The sequence below is a fragment of the Cylas formicarius genome, unplaced genomic scaffold (genome assembly GCF_029955315.1).
Source record: "Cylas formicarius isolate icCylForm1 unplaced genomic scaffold, icCylForm1.1 PGA_scaffold_8__14_contigs__length_24414737, whole genome shotgun sequence".
Taxonomy (NCBI): Eukaryota; Metazoa; Arthropoda; class Insecta; order Coleoptera; family Brentidae; genus Cylas; species Cylas formicarius.
The window spans coordinates 11,571,927-11,589,437 of NW_026844361.1; the positions used below are offsets into that span (position 1 = coordinate 11,571,927).

The 17,511-nt window shown below is 31.7% G+C and overlaps 1 protein-coding gene across 3 annotated transcripts in view; it reads right to left on the bottom strand.

The window, feature by feature from the left end:
- Positions 1-169: 169 nt before the first annotated feature.
- LOC132706138 (cytochrome P450 4C1-like) overlaps positions 170-17,511 on the bottom strand; it is a 22,405-nt gene continuing 5,063 nt past the window's right edge. The window contains exons 2-11 of one of the 3 annotated variants that reach the window (XM_060677285.1): positions 16,746-17,002; positions 14,946-15,143; positions 10,186-10,371; positions 9,218-9,284; positions 7,654-7,754; positions 7,474-7,583; positions 6,887-6,955; positions 5,367-5,532; positions 1,737-1,916; positions 170-351 (exon numbers count right to left, since the gene is read on the bottom strand). In XM_060677285.1, coding sequence (XP_060533268.1) covers positions 188-351; positions 1,737-1,916; positions 5,367-5,532; positions 6,887-6,955; positions 7,474-7,583; positions 7,654-7,754; positions 9,218-9,284; positions 10,186-10,371; positions 14,946-15,143; positions 16,746-16,971 — 1,467 coding nt within the window. In that variant the 5' untranslated portion in view covers positions 16,972-17,002 and the 3' untranslated portion in view covers positions 170-187. The other 2 variants (XM_060677284.1, XM_060677286.1) reach the window with 2 other exon arrangements.

Below are 17,511 nucleotides of genomic sequence, written 5' to 3' on the forward strand. Positions count from 1 at the left end.
AGAACACCGTATCTATAATTATTTAATAGTTGTAATTAATAATAGTTGTTTTAAATCTTACTCTAGTGAAGATTTTTATTTTCATTGTAGAAATGTGCTAAGAATAAATAGTACCTTACTAACTTTGTTTTTTTAATTTCTATTTTCATACGAAAGCAAAAAATATAAACATTTAGCGTAGTAAACTTTACGTTCTGGATTTCACCGACACTTTAAAGCCATCTTTGGGCCTTATCACCAAATTTGTCTTCAGTTCTATATCTTCGATTTTGGCGTACGACGTGTGTATCTCGAATTTCCTCAGTACCGTCGCCAATAGACTTTTCATCGCCATCATGGCGTATTTCATACCTGCATAAATGAAAATTTAAGGTATCATTCATATCTCAGCACCTCCACCACCTAACCTCACCCACCCACTCCCATAAACCCTCAATCCCCTCCCTCAATCCTCACCCCTCCCTTAACCCTTCTTCACCACTCTCGCAATCACCCAATCCATCATCACTTTTTTTGTTTCGTGTCTACCGAGGATCGAACCCGGGACCAGTTTGTTGTTGAAACCCGATTTTAAGGTTGATCCAAGCGGCATATTGTTATAAATAGGTAAAAAGTGTTACATATGATGCATAATGATGTTATGTTTCTTTTAAGGGTTAGATTTTTATTTTTTGTAAACAGATAAATAACATTAGAGGTGCGAATTTGAATTTGCGGGACCGCATTATCAAACTTTAGCTACACAAAGCACATAAGGGACTTATATCGGCTTTGACGAAGAACAGGTTTCGCAGATATACCGAATTCGATAAAAAAAACCGAATTCGTCCTAAAGTCGTCCATAGCGAATTGTTTTCTTTATATCATTTTCGATCATTTTGAGTAAACCATTACTGAAAGCAAACGACTGGTCTTAACTTCTCAACTTCAAAATCTCAACTTCTTGGTACGGTTCGATATATAACATTAAATGTTAAAAAAATTACTAGCTTTTCCAGCAGCAAATTGGATTTCGAGGAAAATTTTTAAAAAGTGTTTGGGGAAGGAAAAATTTTGAATTGGGGGATTTTCGAGCAGAGAGAATCTGAATTCGCCATTATTCTTTGCAAATATCGACAGGTAGCCGATAATGTATCGATATTCGGAATATGCCAGGCTACAGAAATTACTCGCAATCAAATCCTGCCAACAATTTTTTTTTAACTTTTTTGCGGGTTATTTTGGAACAAAATTATTTTCTCGAAAACCCTATCTACAAAATCCTTTAATCAATAGATGCGGAACATTTGGTAATATAACCTCAATTTAAGTAAATTTTTTATTATATACGGGGTTGTTCAATTATACACAAAAACCTAAAAGACCCTGAAAATTGTTGCTTTTGAGAGTAAATTATTAGTCAGTTTGGCTAATTGGTTTAAGCACTCCTCCTATAAGCCTCATTGTATTTACAGTTTTCGTCTACATACGCTTCTCGAGATATTTAGAAAAGTTCATGTGCAGGTCACTATATCTCGCAATAAGTCTAGACGCGATGATGTCATTGACCATAGTTTCAAAAAAGAATTATTTTCCGAAAAACCATTTACTTTATTGGAATAGTTCATAGACCAGCAAACGTTAGAGATCCAGAGCTACAATTCTCATGTATGGCATTTTCAATTTATATATTATATGCTTTATACAAGGGGCATGCACAAAATTTCAGCAATCAAAACCTAAAAATAAACATTCACCTATACAATTCCTAGGCCCGTAGGAAAACGGCACATACGAACACGAATGCCTTTTCGAGATTTCTTCTGGTAGGAACCTGTCCGGATCGAACTTGAACGGTTCGGGCCAATACGCTTCGTTGGTATGGACCCTCCTTATTCCGAAAACAATTGAACAACCTTTCGCTATGACGTGATCGCCTGAAAACGGTCCAGTTTATTTAATGGTTGTTAGTCTAGTTAAATAGTTTAAATTGACATTAGCTATTATCTTCATTCGGGTTTAAAGGCCGTCGTCGATTGGAATTACTTCCTAACGTTTCGCTAGCACGAGTGGCGAGCTTCTTCAGAGGTCCTTCCATCTCCGATGTTGGACGTAGACTGACGATTTCTGCTGCGCAGGTTGTATTTATGCCGATTGGTGGAGGGCGGGGCTTGTTCCGCTTCGGTTGGTCTCGGGATATCGATCGGTACTGCTCGGGCGTTCCTAAGGATCGGGTTCCAGATTTGGTTGAGTCTAAGGGTCTCCTCCTTTCGGTTGAAATTGTGTGGGTGTTTCTGAATCTCAATGGCTTCCCTGACTAGTCTGTTGTGATAGCCGTTGACCGATGCTAGTAACTTACAGCTCTCAAAGTGTATCCTGTGTTCCCCGCTGCCCAGTGCGTGTTCAGCCACTGCAGACTTCTCTGTATGTCCTAGCCTGCAGCTTGCTTTATGCTCCTTAAGTCTCGTTCCCATTGATCTCTTGGTAGTTCCGATGTAGACCTTTCCGCATGAACACGGAATGCGGTAGACTCCCGCAGCTGAAAGTGAGCCCCTCTTGTCCTTCGCTGACCTGATGGTCTGCTGGATCTTCTTTGTAGGCTTAAAGATTGTTTTGATGTCGTGTCTTTTCAATACTCTGCCAATCCTGTCGGTGACACTCGGAATATACGGCAGATATGCGTGGGAGGTGCGAGGGAGCAAGATCATCAAGATCACGGGATACCGAACAACGACCCTCCACCTCCCACGCATATCTGCCGTATATTCCGAATGTCACCGACAGGATTGGCAGAGTATTGAAAAGACACGACATCAAAACAATCTTTAAGCCTACAAAGAAGATCCAGCAGACCATCAGGTCAGCGAAGGACAAGAGGGGCTCACTTTCAGCTGCGGGAGTCTACCGCATTCCGTGTTCATGCGGAAAGGTCTACATCGGAACTACCAAGAGATCAATGGGAACGAGACTTAAGGAGCATAAAGCAAGCTGCAGGCTAGTACATACAGAGAAGTCTGCAGTGGCTGAACACGCACTGGGCAGCGGGGAACACAGGATACACTTTGAGAGCTGTAAGTTACTAGCATCGGTCAACGGCTATCACAACAGACTAGTCAGGGAAGCCATTGAGATTCAGAAACACCCACACAATTTCAACCGAAAGGAGGAGACCCTTAGACTCAACCAAATCTGGAACCCGATCCTTAGGAACGCCCGAGCAGTACCGATCGATATCCCGAGACCAACCGAAGCGAAACAAGCCCCGCCCTCCACCAATCGGCATAAATACAACCTGCGCAGGAGAAATCGTCAGTCTACGTCCAACATCGGAGATGGAAGGACCTCTGAAGAAGCTCGCCACTCGTGCTAGCGAAACGTTAGGAAGTAATTCCAATCGACGACGGCCTTTAAACCCGAATGAAGATAATAGCTTATCAACGGGCCGCGAAAGCCTTAACCTTAAATTGACATTGATTAAACACACTATTACTAAATTTATGTGATACAGCTCATTAGTTTTTGGGGTTATAATTCGTAAACTAATATATTTTTTTAGATTTTCAAAAAGGGCAAATTTACTAAAAAATAGTTCCGATTGTGTCGCAAGTTAGTAAGTTACAATAAAAAAAATTTCTAGGATATACAAATATAAACAAATATAATATTTTTTCGTTAAATTTAATTGTCCAGTAAACTAGACCATTGCTAACTAAAAACTTCTTCCTTTGTCATTGGAAATAAAAGAAATATTTAAATAATTGATTAATAAGATAGTGTGATAAAACTTTAAACAAATTTAATACTTTAATTATGATTATTTTTTTAAGTTAACAAAAAAAGAAAATTCGTCGTAATGTAGTAAAAATTTATGTTTTCATTTGTCATTTGTTGACAAGACATTTATTAAATCTTAAAAAAATCGCTACATTTATTAATAAATTTTCATAACCAAATGGACTATTGCAATATTTAAAAAAAATACAACTGCCTGAAGAACTGTCATTTATTATTTTTTTATATTTTTTTTCTTAATAATAATTTTTAATTGTTTATAAACTTTTTTTCATGTATTTATTGTTTAAATAATCAGTTGAGAAATAGTAGACCGGTCCTTGCAAATTAACAAACATTTTATTTCATTAACAAGTCATTATTTATTACATTAACAATTTTTTATAAACAAATTAACTTTTCTTAAGTTTTTTTACCTGATAGGTTCAAAAATTACAGAAACGTTCATATGCATCAAAATTCCGAAGAAAATTACTTCGATTATAATATGAAAATATACGCGAAAAAAAACCTAATAAAAAACAAAAATAAAAAAATAATTGCAACTATTATATAATTCATAGAGAAATGAAATTGCCTTAAAGTGCAATAATCGAATTTACATTTTTTATCCAGCTAGAAGGCGAGAAGGCTTGAAAAAACCCAAATTTTTATAAACAAATGCAGAACATATCAGATAAACAATATATACAAAATTAGTAAATGACTTAAAAAAATGAAAAAAAGTTAACGATTTATTTATAACAAATTGTTAATATAATAAACAATGAAAATGTTAATGAACAATTTTTTTTTTGCCAATCACGATTTTTAACATGAAAAAAACGTTTATATTCAATAACAAATTATTATTTAAAAAAAAAACAATTTTTTTTTCATCATAAATAACAGTTCTTTTTATTTTATTTTTTATTAACATAAAAACAGTAAGTTAATAACAAAAGAAAGAAAGACATGTTTTTAAAAATTCAACTTAGGTGGCTTTTACTTGATGGAAATCCATTTAATAAAATAAATAAAAACTAAAAGTTCAGATTTTCACGAAATTATATATATTCACATGATAATTGTTTCGACATTTGTTAAACACACGGTGTTGTCGAAACAGTTGCCATGTAAAAATATATAATTTCGTGAAAATCTGAACTTTTAGTCCTTATTTATTTTGTTAAACATGATTTTACAACATACAACAAAAAACGATTCTAAAAGTATTAAATTTATTTAACCTTTTTTCGCACCATCTTATTTTCCGCATATAGAAAAAAATTTATGGCAGTTATTCAAATATTTTTCCATTCTTCAATGTTAAATTAAAATGATTAATAATGGAGGTACAGTTTCGAGAATCTGAACTTTTTTTTAGTAAATTTCCTCCTACTTAAGCATCTTTTTTCAATATCCAAAAAAAAATTATTTTACGAAGTATAAGCAAAAAACTAAACACTACTTTTTACCATATTTAATTGTTTATAATTTATATGAAATTTTCAATGTACCGGGTCACTTTTTTCGGACAATGATCTAGACGTTTTAGTAATAGTATGCTCGATTTAAAACTCATTAACTAGACAATAAAGCAGAATAAAAGGAACCTAAATCGACGTCTTCTTCGACAGATCTGACTATGAAAGGGCCCACGGGAAATAACCTTAACGTTTCCTTGATGACCCGTTCCATGTACTTTAATTTTGGCAAGTCTTGGACGTCCACGGATCTAATCGGCCCAACGAATTCCAGAATTTCTTCCAGAACTTTTTGCTGCAAACGGATCGTTAATACTATAACGCTTCGGCTGGGGGAAAACTTTTGGCATCGTAGTGTGGACCCGTGGAGGTAATATTTTAAAATTCTTATGTAGGGCGCCATTTTAGTTTTTTTTTACTCACGCCCTATGGGCATGCCAATTTTGAAAACATTTTATTCGTCAGTCGAATAGATGCTTGCAATTTTTTTATTACTTCTTGTGCATTTTAACAATAATAAAATCTATTAGTAAACTCGTTCCTAACATTATGCAAAGTTTCTGGAGGAATTAGACTGCAGACATTTCGAACTGAGAACCCCGCGTTTCAGAGAAAAGGTCGAGTGGTCCAATCCACCTTTTAGGAAAGGTAGCATTGGAATGATTGTCTTGCTGAATAAAATGTTTAAAGGTCACTTAAAAAAAAACTTAAAATGGTGCCCTGCTGTCATTTTGACATTTCGAGATATTGTTTTTACGTCAATAATTAGACGTTGTAATGTTTTAATTATACAAGAGTAAAAAAAATAAAAGGGGCGTCCCATCAGTATCTAGAAGAGATTGAACAAAAATGTTGAATACAAAAGCCACTCGGACTTTTCATTTATTGTATTTTCAACAATTTTATTTCAAACGGAAAGGATAAACAAATAACCGTTTCTAAATTATTGGTCTTTGTCAGTACGAAGAGTATTTTCCAAATAAAATAAGCTCAAAAATAACGTGCTACTTTGGCAAAAAAATATCCAAAGTCGTCGGGTATTCAGCGTACAAAAACAAACTAGCCATTGGCATTATGATAATATTATTCGATTATTCATTATAGACATTTTTACATTTTGTAAGATCCATCCCATTCTATTATCTCTATAAATTGCATATTTGGCAACAGGGTATTCTCGAAAATTATTTCAAAAATATTTGTATTTTCTATTTATTTATTTGTAGACCCCTCATACTAAATATCGTTGAATTCGCCATAGGGTGGTCTATCTAGACATAGCGTAATATACGGGGGCTTTCATTTAAAAAAAAAGGGGGAAACTGGTAGTGCGCAAAGTATGGCAACACTGTAAGATTTTTGCAAATTTTGCAAAATAAATAAACGACATCCTTTTGTTATACGCAAAGATAATTCGAAAGAACATCGGGCAAATACGTGAGATATTTTAAATATAATATACTTAACTTGTTCAATCTCTTCGAGCTCGTGAGATAAGGTAGTGGTTACTCATACACGGGCAATCTTGTGCAAATTTTAATTTAGAAATTAATTTCACCCTGTACCATGCAACGAGTTTAATTCGGTATTATACAGAGTGGTGAAAAAAATATTTTACGAAATTACTTCTTAAAGGGAACATCTGTTACCTGTACATCCTGATGCAAGCCCAAAACAACGAACAAAAAGCAGTTTGTTGTGGCAGTTGTGTCAGACCCCTAAAAAACGGAAAATTATACGGTTATTGAATTGTTTTGTTTACAATGAAGGTCCTAGATTAACTTTTAATGCACCCTGCATATTTTATAGCAGTTGTACAGAGCAGTATTTATGTGGAGAACTTCACTCTAATTGTACTAGAACTTTACAAAAGGTTGGTCATAATTTTTGCTGATTAAAAAAATACTATCAATCTATTAAAATCCCAAGTACACCTCGTATATTTTTTCCATTTCTTTTTGTTATAAGTAGTAGGAAATATGTTGTAATACTAATACTAATACTACTAATATTAAACAAATTATTGGCTTGCTTACGTCCAAAATAACTGTCAGATAAATTTTTTATTTTCAATTTTTGATTGCAGAATCGGAGGGTTTAGTCAAAATGCTCTAACTTTGGATCAATATTAACAAGTAACATATATTGTCATTTGCAAGCAAGTAAATCTTTGAGATTAGGATTTTTTTTTGTTTATAATTTTTCGTATAACAAAACTGCATATTTGCATACTCACGGCTACCATAAACGTTAGGGTTTCATCCAATATTTCTTCGTCGGTGAACCTATTGTTGTCCTTGTAAGAAATGTCCAGCAGTAGATCCAAGAAAGCTTTCCTCCTTGGCTCTGTGACATAAAGGTGTAGAATTACAAAAAATATATGTCGGAAAACCGTCGAATCAATGGAAATACGAACCCTGCGGTTCCTCGTAAGATTTACTCTTGTAGGCTCGAATTCTCTCGGTGACAACCTTCCTGGTGAAAGATTTCATACTTTCTGCCACCGATTGCAGTTCCCTGCCGAGCGGTAATTTATAAAAGATCGAATCGCTGTGGTAAATTATATTGAAAATCCGTATCATGATAATTTCCATTACTCTGGAACGAAAATTGCTTATTTAATTTTCAGCCAGGAAATATTTTAACTCATTAATTAATATTTTAAGTAGGGCCAAATAATATATATCATATATTCATATATCAAAATATATATATATTTTTTTTAAACTTCCAGAAGCTGAGATTTCGCCAATCATACTGCTAGCTTCTTCAGAGCTTAACTGAAACGGAGCATTCTACTCTGTTGCTAAGGATTCTAAGATTTTTCTTAGGTAGAAGAATTGGCACAAAACAAGAATGATAAAATTGACAGGAATAAATTAAATAACGGGCATGTACTAGAAGATGTGGAATACAGAAAATAATATCGAAGGAATGTGGAATAAGTCGAAAAACATTTTTAAAGAAATCTGGGAGAACAAGGAGGAGGAGGAGGAAGATACGAGAAGCAAACAAAAGAAAAAAAAAATATCGAAAAATTAAAAATACGTCTATAGAGATTTTTATTCATAGAATCCAGTGGAGTAGTTTGTTTTTCAGTTTTGGTTATGCTTTAATAACTCCATTACGCCATAATTTTATATATTTAACAATTAGTTAGTTGCAGTTCATTATATTAATTACTATCTAGTACGAAATTATTATTTTAGCTCAAAAAGTATTTTGATCTATTTTCCTTTCGCATAATCAGCTACTTTAAGAATATTTAAAAATATTCTAAACATAAATCTAAATTTACAGCTAAACAAACTTCTCAAATTGACCTTAGTTATATTGAATATAATAAGTAAAGAAATTTTGCATTGTTCTCAAATTCGATCGAAATGTTTTAAATAACCTCTTGCAATTGTAGAGTGTTATCTCTCAAAATGTTTTAATAATAATTTGTGTCTTATAACAAATTATTACGCGTTTGTGATTTCCAATTTAGTTACACTTTACCTTTGAAAACATTTTGATTTTGATTTGTTAATAGATTATTACTTTAGTCACTTCAACAATTTTCTTTTTTCCTATATTTAATGTATTTCGTATTTTTTTAACAAGTTATTAGTTACTTCTAAAAGATTTCTTCAACAAAAACAAAGGGGTCTAATATAAGGGAAATAATATAATTCCATGTTACGGACACACTGTACATTGGAGAAACAGGGCAAAAAATATCAACTAGGCTAAAAAGGAGTCTCGTTAGCTAATATTTTTTAACTCTTGTAGAATATTGTAGAATACAATGATGGGTTTTCCTTATTACAATTATTTCACTTTTTCATAACCACATGCATCGAATAATTCAAACCAAAATATTTCCAAAGCAGCGACTTGTTACTTTTACAAGTATAAGTAACAAGAAGAAATTGAAATTTCTCATGTCAAAAGCCCCCTATCAGCCCGGAAATGGGAAATATTTAGTTGTGACTCACCTATCGGACCACTGTGTGAATTCGCAACCTGTAGTTTGAGCTTGAACTTTAACTCCCATTGCAGTTTCTGCAAAGTTAACACTCTACAGGGTGCTTTCTAAGGGAATTGGGGGGGGGGCGATTTTTGGGTGCATTTTGAGAAGAAAACTTCGCATCACAATACGTCCTAAATGCCGTAACTTTTGAGATACAGGGTGATTAAAAAAAGATCATTTTACTTGTGTCATATTTTTTGATACGCATTAAGTTACTTTTAGTCGAATTGTAGGCAAATATTATTGGAAATTTAAAATAAATCAAAATAAATAAGAAAACAAAAGTTTTTATTTTTTACTCGTAAACGGAGGGAGATTTGACAAAAATTAAAGAGACCAAAAAGTAGTGGTTTTAGTCGCTTCATCTTAAAGAAGTATCGCAATTAAATTAAAGTTTTTAGATTTTATAAACTTTTTTACCAGTTATGACCAAATGAACCCTTTATATTACCGGCACTATCAAAAATATACGCTACGGGCTGATTAAATCGTATTTTTCAAATCGATATCAGAAAATATACTGTGATAGCAGATATTCGAAAGAAATTAAAAATTTGCATTGCAATTGCATTTTCTGTAGTGTGTAGTAGAGTTATGTTGTTTTTCCGATTTTGCAGGTATTTTTCATATTTTATTTGTTGTTCATCCATTTTTTATTTCAATAAATAGTGCGCAATTTATTAATTATATAAATAGTTCTTTAGCGATTCAGTAGAGTAGCTATTTAAAGCTTTTCGTTGAAAAATATTAAATTTTTAAATGTTAATATTGTATTTTTTTTGTTATAATAAAGGAATATTATTATTATTATTATTTTATATTATTATTATTTTTATTATTATTATTATCAAAAATAACACCCTGTATCTTGAAAACAATGCATCTCCGGACCAACATTTAAATTTTTAAACACCCTGTATGTCTTTCAAATACCGCATATGATGTCCAAAGTGCATCTGGACATGATGTTGAAAAGGTCGATCTCTCCTTTGCCTGCGTGCTTCTGCAACACCTGCGTCAACACCTCAGACCCTTCGACGAATACTTCGACGAACTGATCCAGGATTTTCTGATTGAAAGTCGGCATGATTATTTTGCGGTTTTTCTTCCATTTGGACACTGAAAGTGACGCGGAATTACGATACCGACTGCAAAATTTTACTGTCAATAGTTTTGGTTAGTTACGTTTGGTGTTGAATTTGATTTTGGGTTTTCATTTGCGATAAGTAATAATGTCTATAAAGAACTAAAAAATACTGTTGGGGAATTCAAAAGAGAAAAAAATATTCCAGAAGTTTTAAATAACCCTGACGAAATAAATAACTTATTTATATCGTCAACCCAACAAACCCAAGCTGAGAACCAAGATGTAATTGAACACTATACAAACAATGTTAAGAGCACAGTAACGTCGATTTTAAAATTTAAATTGGTTTCGGAGATCGATGTTTTAAATATAATAAATGAAATTAAGTCGAATGCCAATTGCGCTTTTTTTTATAAAGACACGGTGTCGTCGAAACAATTGTCATGTCAAAATATATAATTTCGTGAAAATCTGAACTTTTAGTTGTTATTTATTTTGATAAATGGATTTTCATCAAGTAAAAGCCACCTCAGTTCAATGTTTAAATATATCCATAATGGGGTTTCCGATTGTTCCGATTGTTACCATTCTTGACTCACGTAATTAACTTTTGTATTTCAAAATCCGTCTTTCCAGACGCAAGCAAAAAAGCTTTAGTAATACCATTATCAGAAACTAATAATCCTCAAGAATTCAAGATTTAAGACCAGTTAGTGTCCTGTCATGTCTTTCAAAGATTTTAGAAAAAATTATAAATAACCAATTGTCAGAATACGTGGAGACAAATCAGGTTCTTGTTCCTCGGCACTGGCAAATGTCAGCGTTGATATCTTCAGGGCTACAGACACGGGTAAAGTCACAGTTTTAGTACTGTTAGATTTTTCAAAAGCGTTCGACACAATAAATTGCCAAACATTATTAGCAGTTTTGCACTATATTGGTTTAAGTGGTCAGGCTACACAATTTTTTGAATTTTTTTTAAGTAAAACAACACATCGTGCTAAGATTGCTAAAACGGTGTCAGAAGAGATACCAATGAACTGTGGGGTACCACAGGCGTCCGTTATTAGCACCTCTTTAAAGCATTCCTTATTTCTCAACCCAAAAAAATGTTGTTTAATGATTTTTGGTCCGAAAAATTACGATTTTAATATAAAAAACGGCATTAATATATATATATATATATATATATATATATATATATATATATATATATATATATATATATATATATATATATATATATATATATATATATATATATATGTTCCGTTTGTTACTAGAATACATTGTTCATATATTGCTGAGACAAAATGTATGTTGTGGAAATAAAGACATTATTATTATTATTATTATTATTATTATTATCAATATTATTATTATTATTATATAATGTCCGGCAGACGATAATCAACCTGCCTGGAAAGAGGCTTACCATAAATATAAGGAGCAATAAGCCCATAGGAGAAGAATAACAAAACAAAAGTAAAGAGGCTGACACAAGAAAGCGAGAACACCATATAACTTTTAAAAGGCTTGTGATGGCGATTTGAAATTTGGCAAAGTTAATATGGGCTGAATGTCCAATTTTTTAACAATATGCAGTCAATGGTTGCACTTCCGGTTTGAGCGGAAACGACAGAAACTTTCGAATTTTAAACGGCACAACCTATATTTTTTTGCATTTTTGGATTCAGGAGATCATTTTACGTAGGATAGCAGGGTTTTTCTCTTTGTCTTTTGTTTTTTCTTAATTTTTATTCATATCCCCAGATGTATTAATAAGAGAGCAATAATAACTGAAGTCTTTAAGTCAGGAAAGAAAAATAAAGAAAATTATCGACCCATTGCTGTAACCAGCACACTAAATAAACTTTTTGAAAAGTGTTGAAAATTGAGGCCCCGCAGTTTGTTAGAAAAAAGAACAACTTACTTGGATCTGGCATGAGTATCGAACATGCAATAGAGTGTTACTGAGTTTATAAATGCAAACCTTTCATAGTTTAGTAATGACGCAATATTGCTCCAAAAATTAAACCACATGATTTCCGAAAATCCTATTTAAGAAATAGAACACAGCAATTAAAAATAAATGGTGAATTGAATAAAGAAGGCGGAGTGCTCCATGGCTATGCTGATTACAATGTTATATTAACCAAAGCAAAATCATCATAGAAAGAACTTCAAACGATATTTGTCAATTGTAGATTATGGATGGATCAAAATCACTTACTGAAAACCGAATCTCCATATTTAATTATCAAATTAGCCCAATATTAACTTTAAAAATTTAATTTATTCATTGATAATTCAAGTTAGTCACATTTAAAACACTTAAAGCAATGAAGACTGTATGTATATTATTTGGCAAGATAAACACCAAATTATTTCTGTCAAAAGACATGTTTTATTCTTTTGTTAGTTACTACTTAAACAGGTCAACAGTTAATAAAACCAGTGAGTTAGTGACTAAATCTAATTCTAAAGTATGTTGTAATACTAATACTGGATAATTAGACATTAATAACAATGGGCAAGATAACAAATTTTTCCAAATACTTTATTACTAGATTGAGTTGTTTGGATCTGGAGAGTGTCAGTATTAATATAAATGGCGTTAATTTGCAGTATGAGAAACATATTTGGGAATTGTATTAGATCCACAATTAAATTTTGATGCACATTGTGAAAGTTCTCACAAAAGGTGAGTTTCATATCTAGAGCAGGCAAAAATTTAACAATTTATACAAAATTGTTACTATGCAATGTATAGTATACCTAACTATAGACTAACGGAACTTCAAAAAATGCAAAACAGAGCAATGATGACTATGTTAAATGTGTTACAAATATTAACTGTCAAGCAAAAAGTAATATTTGATGCCTTTATATTTATACTTAAGATAAAAAATAAAATGATGCTGCCATACATTGGTAATAAGGTTAATTACTTTAAGAATATAACGCTAGAAGCCGTACTGATTTCATCCTAGTCAATCGATGTAAAACTATACTTACGTTGAATACCATTTTAAATAAAAGTTTATTAAAGTTTAATACGCTGCCAAAAAATATTAAGGAGTGTGATAATTTAAATGCTTTTAAAAGATTAATTAAAAGTTATGTATTGTGTGAAATTTTATTCTGATTTTTCTTTTATATTTGTTCTGTTGTTATATACTTTTGTTCTCTGTACTTTTGTACTCTTATACTTACTTAAATGTTGCTACTGGCTAGTATATTTAAAATGTAAATACGATTGTTTCCTGTTATAGTTTTATTTTAAAGAAATAAGGTATTATTACTTTATTTGGCCACGCATTTCGGAGACACTTTGTATAATAGTTTCAAGGCTACAAAAGGACAAAAAAAAACTTAAATACGTTTTTGGCGAATAAATTAGTATACGTTACGATATACAGGTAGTTTAAGGTACAACAGCGCATAATAAAGACTTTATTAGTGAGTTGACATGGTTTATGGTTTACATGGGCAGCCTTAAATTCGATTCGCTTGGAAGAACAAGCCTGGTACGCATACCAAACGTGAGAGTCTTTGGAATAAAATTTTACTAATTCAAAGAAGTTTTTCTTTTTGGAATTACACTCGGAAACGGGATTATTTTTCGAAATCGTGCTGTTTTTGGCATAAGAAAATTGTATTCAGCTTGAGAGATGACGTCATCCAATTTCTACATAATTTTATAAGCGTTTTATAACAATACAGCTCCAATTAAATATTATTATTTATTATATTATATTATCTCTGAAAAACAACATGTTACAACGTTCGTTTTTTTTTATTTTTTAATTACCAAAGCAAAATTGTTATTGTTAAATATTAAATTTAATACAAATTTTTAAAAAATGTTTATCTAAAAAACATAAAAACACAAAAACAAAAATGTCTCAATTATAATGTCAAAAAACCTAAAAATACCAATTTTAATTATTGTTTTTCAAAAATTCTGACTTGTTGGATTTGGACTTCTTTCAGAAATTTTTACTTGTGTGTGTACTTTTTGTGACTTGTTTTTCTGAAATATTTCTCAAAAATTCTGACTTGTGCCTCAGAAATTCCGAGTTATTTCAGAAATTGTTACCTATTTTTCAGAAATACTTACTTATTTCTCAGAAATTCTTACTTATTTCTCAGAAATTATTATTTGTTTCTAAGAAATGCCGACTTATTTCAGAAATTCTTCCTCAAGTGACTGACTTTTTTCTCATAATTTCTGACTTGCTTCTTCGAAATTCCTGCTGACGTCAGAAATTCTTACTTTTTTCTTAGAAAGTTTTACTTGCTTTTTAAAAATTCCGACTTTTTTTACGAATTGTGAGTCATTTTTCACAAATTCAACTTGAGTCGCAATTTCTTAATTTTTTCTCATAAATTCTGACCTGTTTCTTTTCTTACGTAAGTCAGAAATTCATAACTTTTTATTAAAACTTCTGACTTAAGTAAAAAATTTCCTCATACATTTTGCTAGTTAAACTTTAAGGGTTGTAACAAACGAAAGTTTTCCCTAGCTTAAATTTGGTTCTCACTTAGCCCTCATATTAAATGCATTTATTTTAAGATTTCATATAGACACAAAAATATATACCTGGTGCAATAAAAAGTCCTTGTCCAATCACAGGTTCCGCCATACTGTACAGGTTCTCCTTGACTTGCGCGTATGGACTGGTCAGCAGGATCTCAAAATACTTCGGATCGGAAACAGCGTAAAATAATCTGGTGCCGAACCAGACTCGAAAGATTCCCGGGTAAGTGTTGAACATCTTCGAGATGGTATGGAAAATATCTACAATCAGTACCACGAGTCGTGAGGATCCGTTGTATATTTTCGTCAGTTTTTCGTGAAACTTTGAATGCCGCAAGCGAAATGTCGCTCCCGATATAGGGGGTGAAATAAAAAAAATTGTGGGGTGGCATCTTCTTTCGGACCACCCTGTAAGAAAGAAAAATGTAAAAAAATTGCTATAGATATTTTTACGTAAAATTTGATGGTGTTTTCAACATTTTTTTTAGACAAAAAATAATTATTTAAAAAAATCGTAATAAAAAGTTTTTTATTAATCATTTGATACTTGCGTAGCACATTGCAAAACATAAAATCTAAAACACAAATATTATAAAAGCAATTAATAATTCAACAAATATCATTACATATTCAGATAATACCAACTTGCAAAACATACAATTCGTAAACTACTCTTAGCGGTTATAAAAACCATTATAACTAAATGTTTTTCAAAATTTCCCAAAAGACAATTGTGTCTTCTATATGTAAATATGTGTTTCAAAATTCTGATCTGCATGCATCTGCAAAATCCAAAAAAGCAATAATTAAATTCGTGAAAAAACTAATTTTTGAAATATCTTTCCTACTTCTACCGAATGAAATATATGAGCAACAAACTTTTATAATAATAATAATAATTTGGGTATACCAAAAAACATATTATGCCTTTCTTTTTCTTTTACTGTAAAATGATTAGGTAGGAAAATTTTATAAATACTTTCAAATTGTTAAAACCAAAATTTCCTACTTGGAGTTAATGGATAAAAATGAGCCTTTCTTTTATGAAATATAATAATGGAAGTTTAATATACAGGGTCTGTTGGACTTTGTGAAAAATTCGGCAACAAGGCTAACAGTGCGAAGCTAGCGCGATGCCGGGGCGGCACGACGAGAGAGAAACAGAGCTTTGCGAGACGTCGACAGAGACGGTCGGAAGAAAGAAGCGAGACGGAGCGCAGGCGAGAAGTCGGGAAGAGCAAAACGAGCCGTCACAGAATTTTGTTATTAAGTTTTCTTCGTTTCCAAGTGTTTCTTAAAAATAAAAAAGCAATCCACTCGAATTGTAGCCAATCTCGTCCCTGGAAACAGGGTGGTCCTTCGTCAGCAACCCCAACAGGGTCTTTTATTTGATTTTTCAGGATAATTGTTATTTTCCATTTTGATTCACCCTGTATAAACGATTTGAACTAACTTCGAGGCAAGTATAGACTGTGCCATTTTATAAAATTGTTATTAAAAACATAATAAATACGAGAAAACACGGTATAGACCACAAGAAGCTTACATTGGGTGATTGAGTATAAAAGGGAGTATCTATTAATGCCATAATATATTTATTTGAAAATAATTATAAATTGTTTCTTTTAATCTCATCTATACATTGTGAATTTAACATTTTTCTAAAAATAATAAAATAAGCGTCCTTTTATGACGACGTCCTTTTTTTTTACCTGGATAATAAAAAAATATTGGAAAAAATGTATGTTTTAGACAAGATCCATGATAATGATGAACGCCCAGAAAGCACAAAAATTCTATTTCACCCCGTATCTCCGGAACGAAGCAATGTGTGTCGCATACTGTATAATGTGTAAGGTTTACCATATGGGTTGCCCACGAACGATAGAGCAGATCCTATCAGAGGCAAAGCGAAAGGTCCCGGTAAACTCCTAGAGTGCTGGTAGAGTTTTCTGCGTCTCCACAAGAACTGAATGTACCAGAGGAAGGATATACCACCAAGCGCTGCGGCCAGTAATTCTGTTGCGGTGTAGGTGGGCTTTTTCTCGGTCGGAGTGGGAAGCAAGTAGGGCAGTGAGTTCTGAATCATCCTTCTGCTGATACTCGCGCCTCCAAGACGCCTAAGAAAAGTTTTTTCGCTTTGACTCGTTTCTTTATTTTTATTTTCTCAAAAAGACGGTCCCCAGAAAAAATCTCGATTTCATTTCAAGAGGCTATTTCAGAAAAGCGTCTTATTGTACGGGGCGGTCCATTAATAAAGGACGCCGGCCATATCTCAAGAACCGTTAGTCCTACAATTTAATATATATATATATATATATATATATATATATATATATATATATATATAATATATATATATATATATATATATATATATATATATATATATATATATATATAATATATATATATATATATATATATATAATATATATATATATATATATATATATATATATATATTTATATTTATATATATATATATATATATATATATATATATATATATATATATATATATATATATATATATATATATATATATATATATATTATATATATATTTATATATTATATATATATATATATATATATATATATATATATATATATATATATATATAGT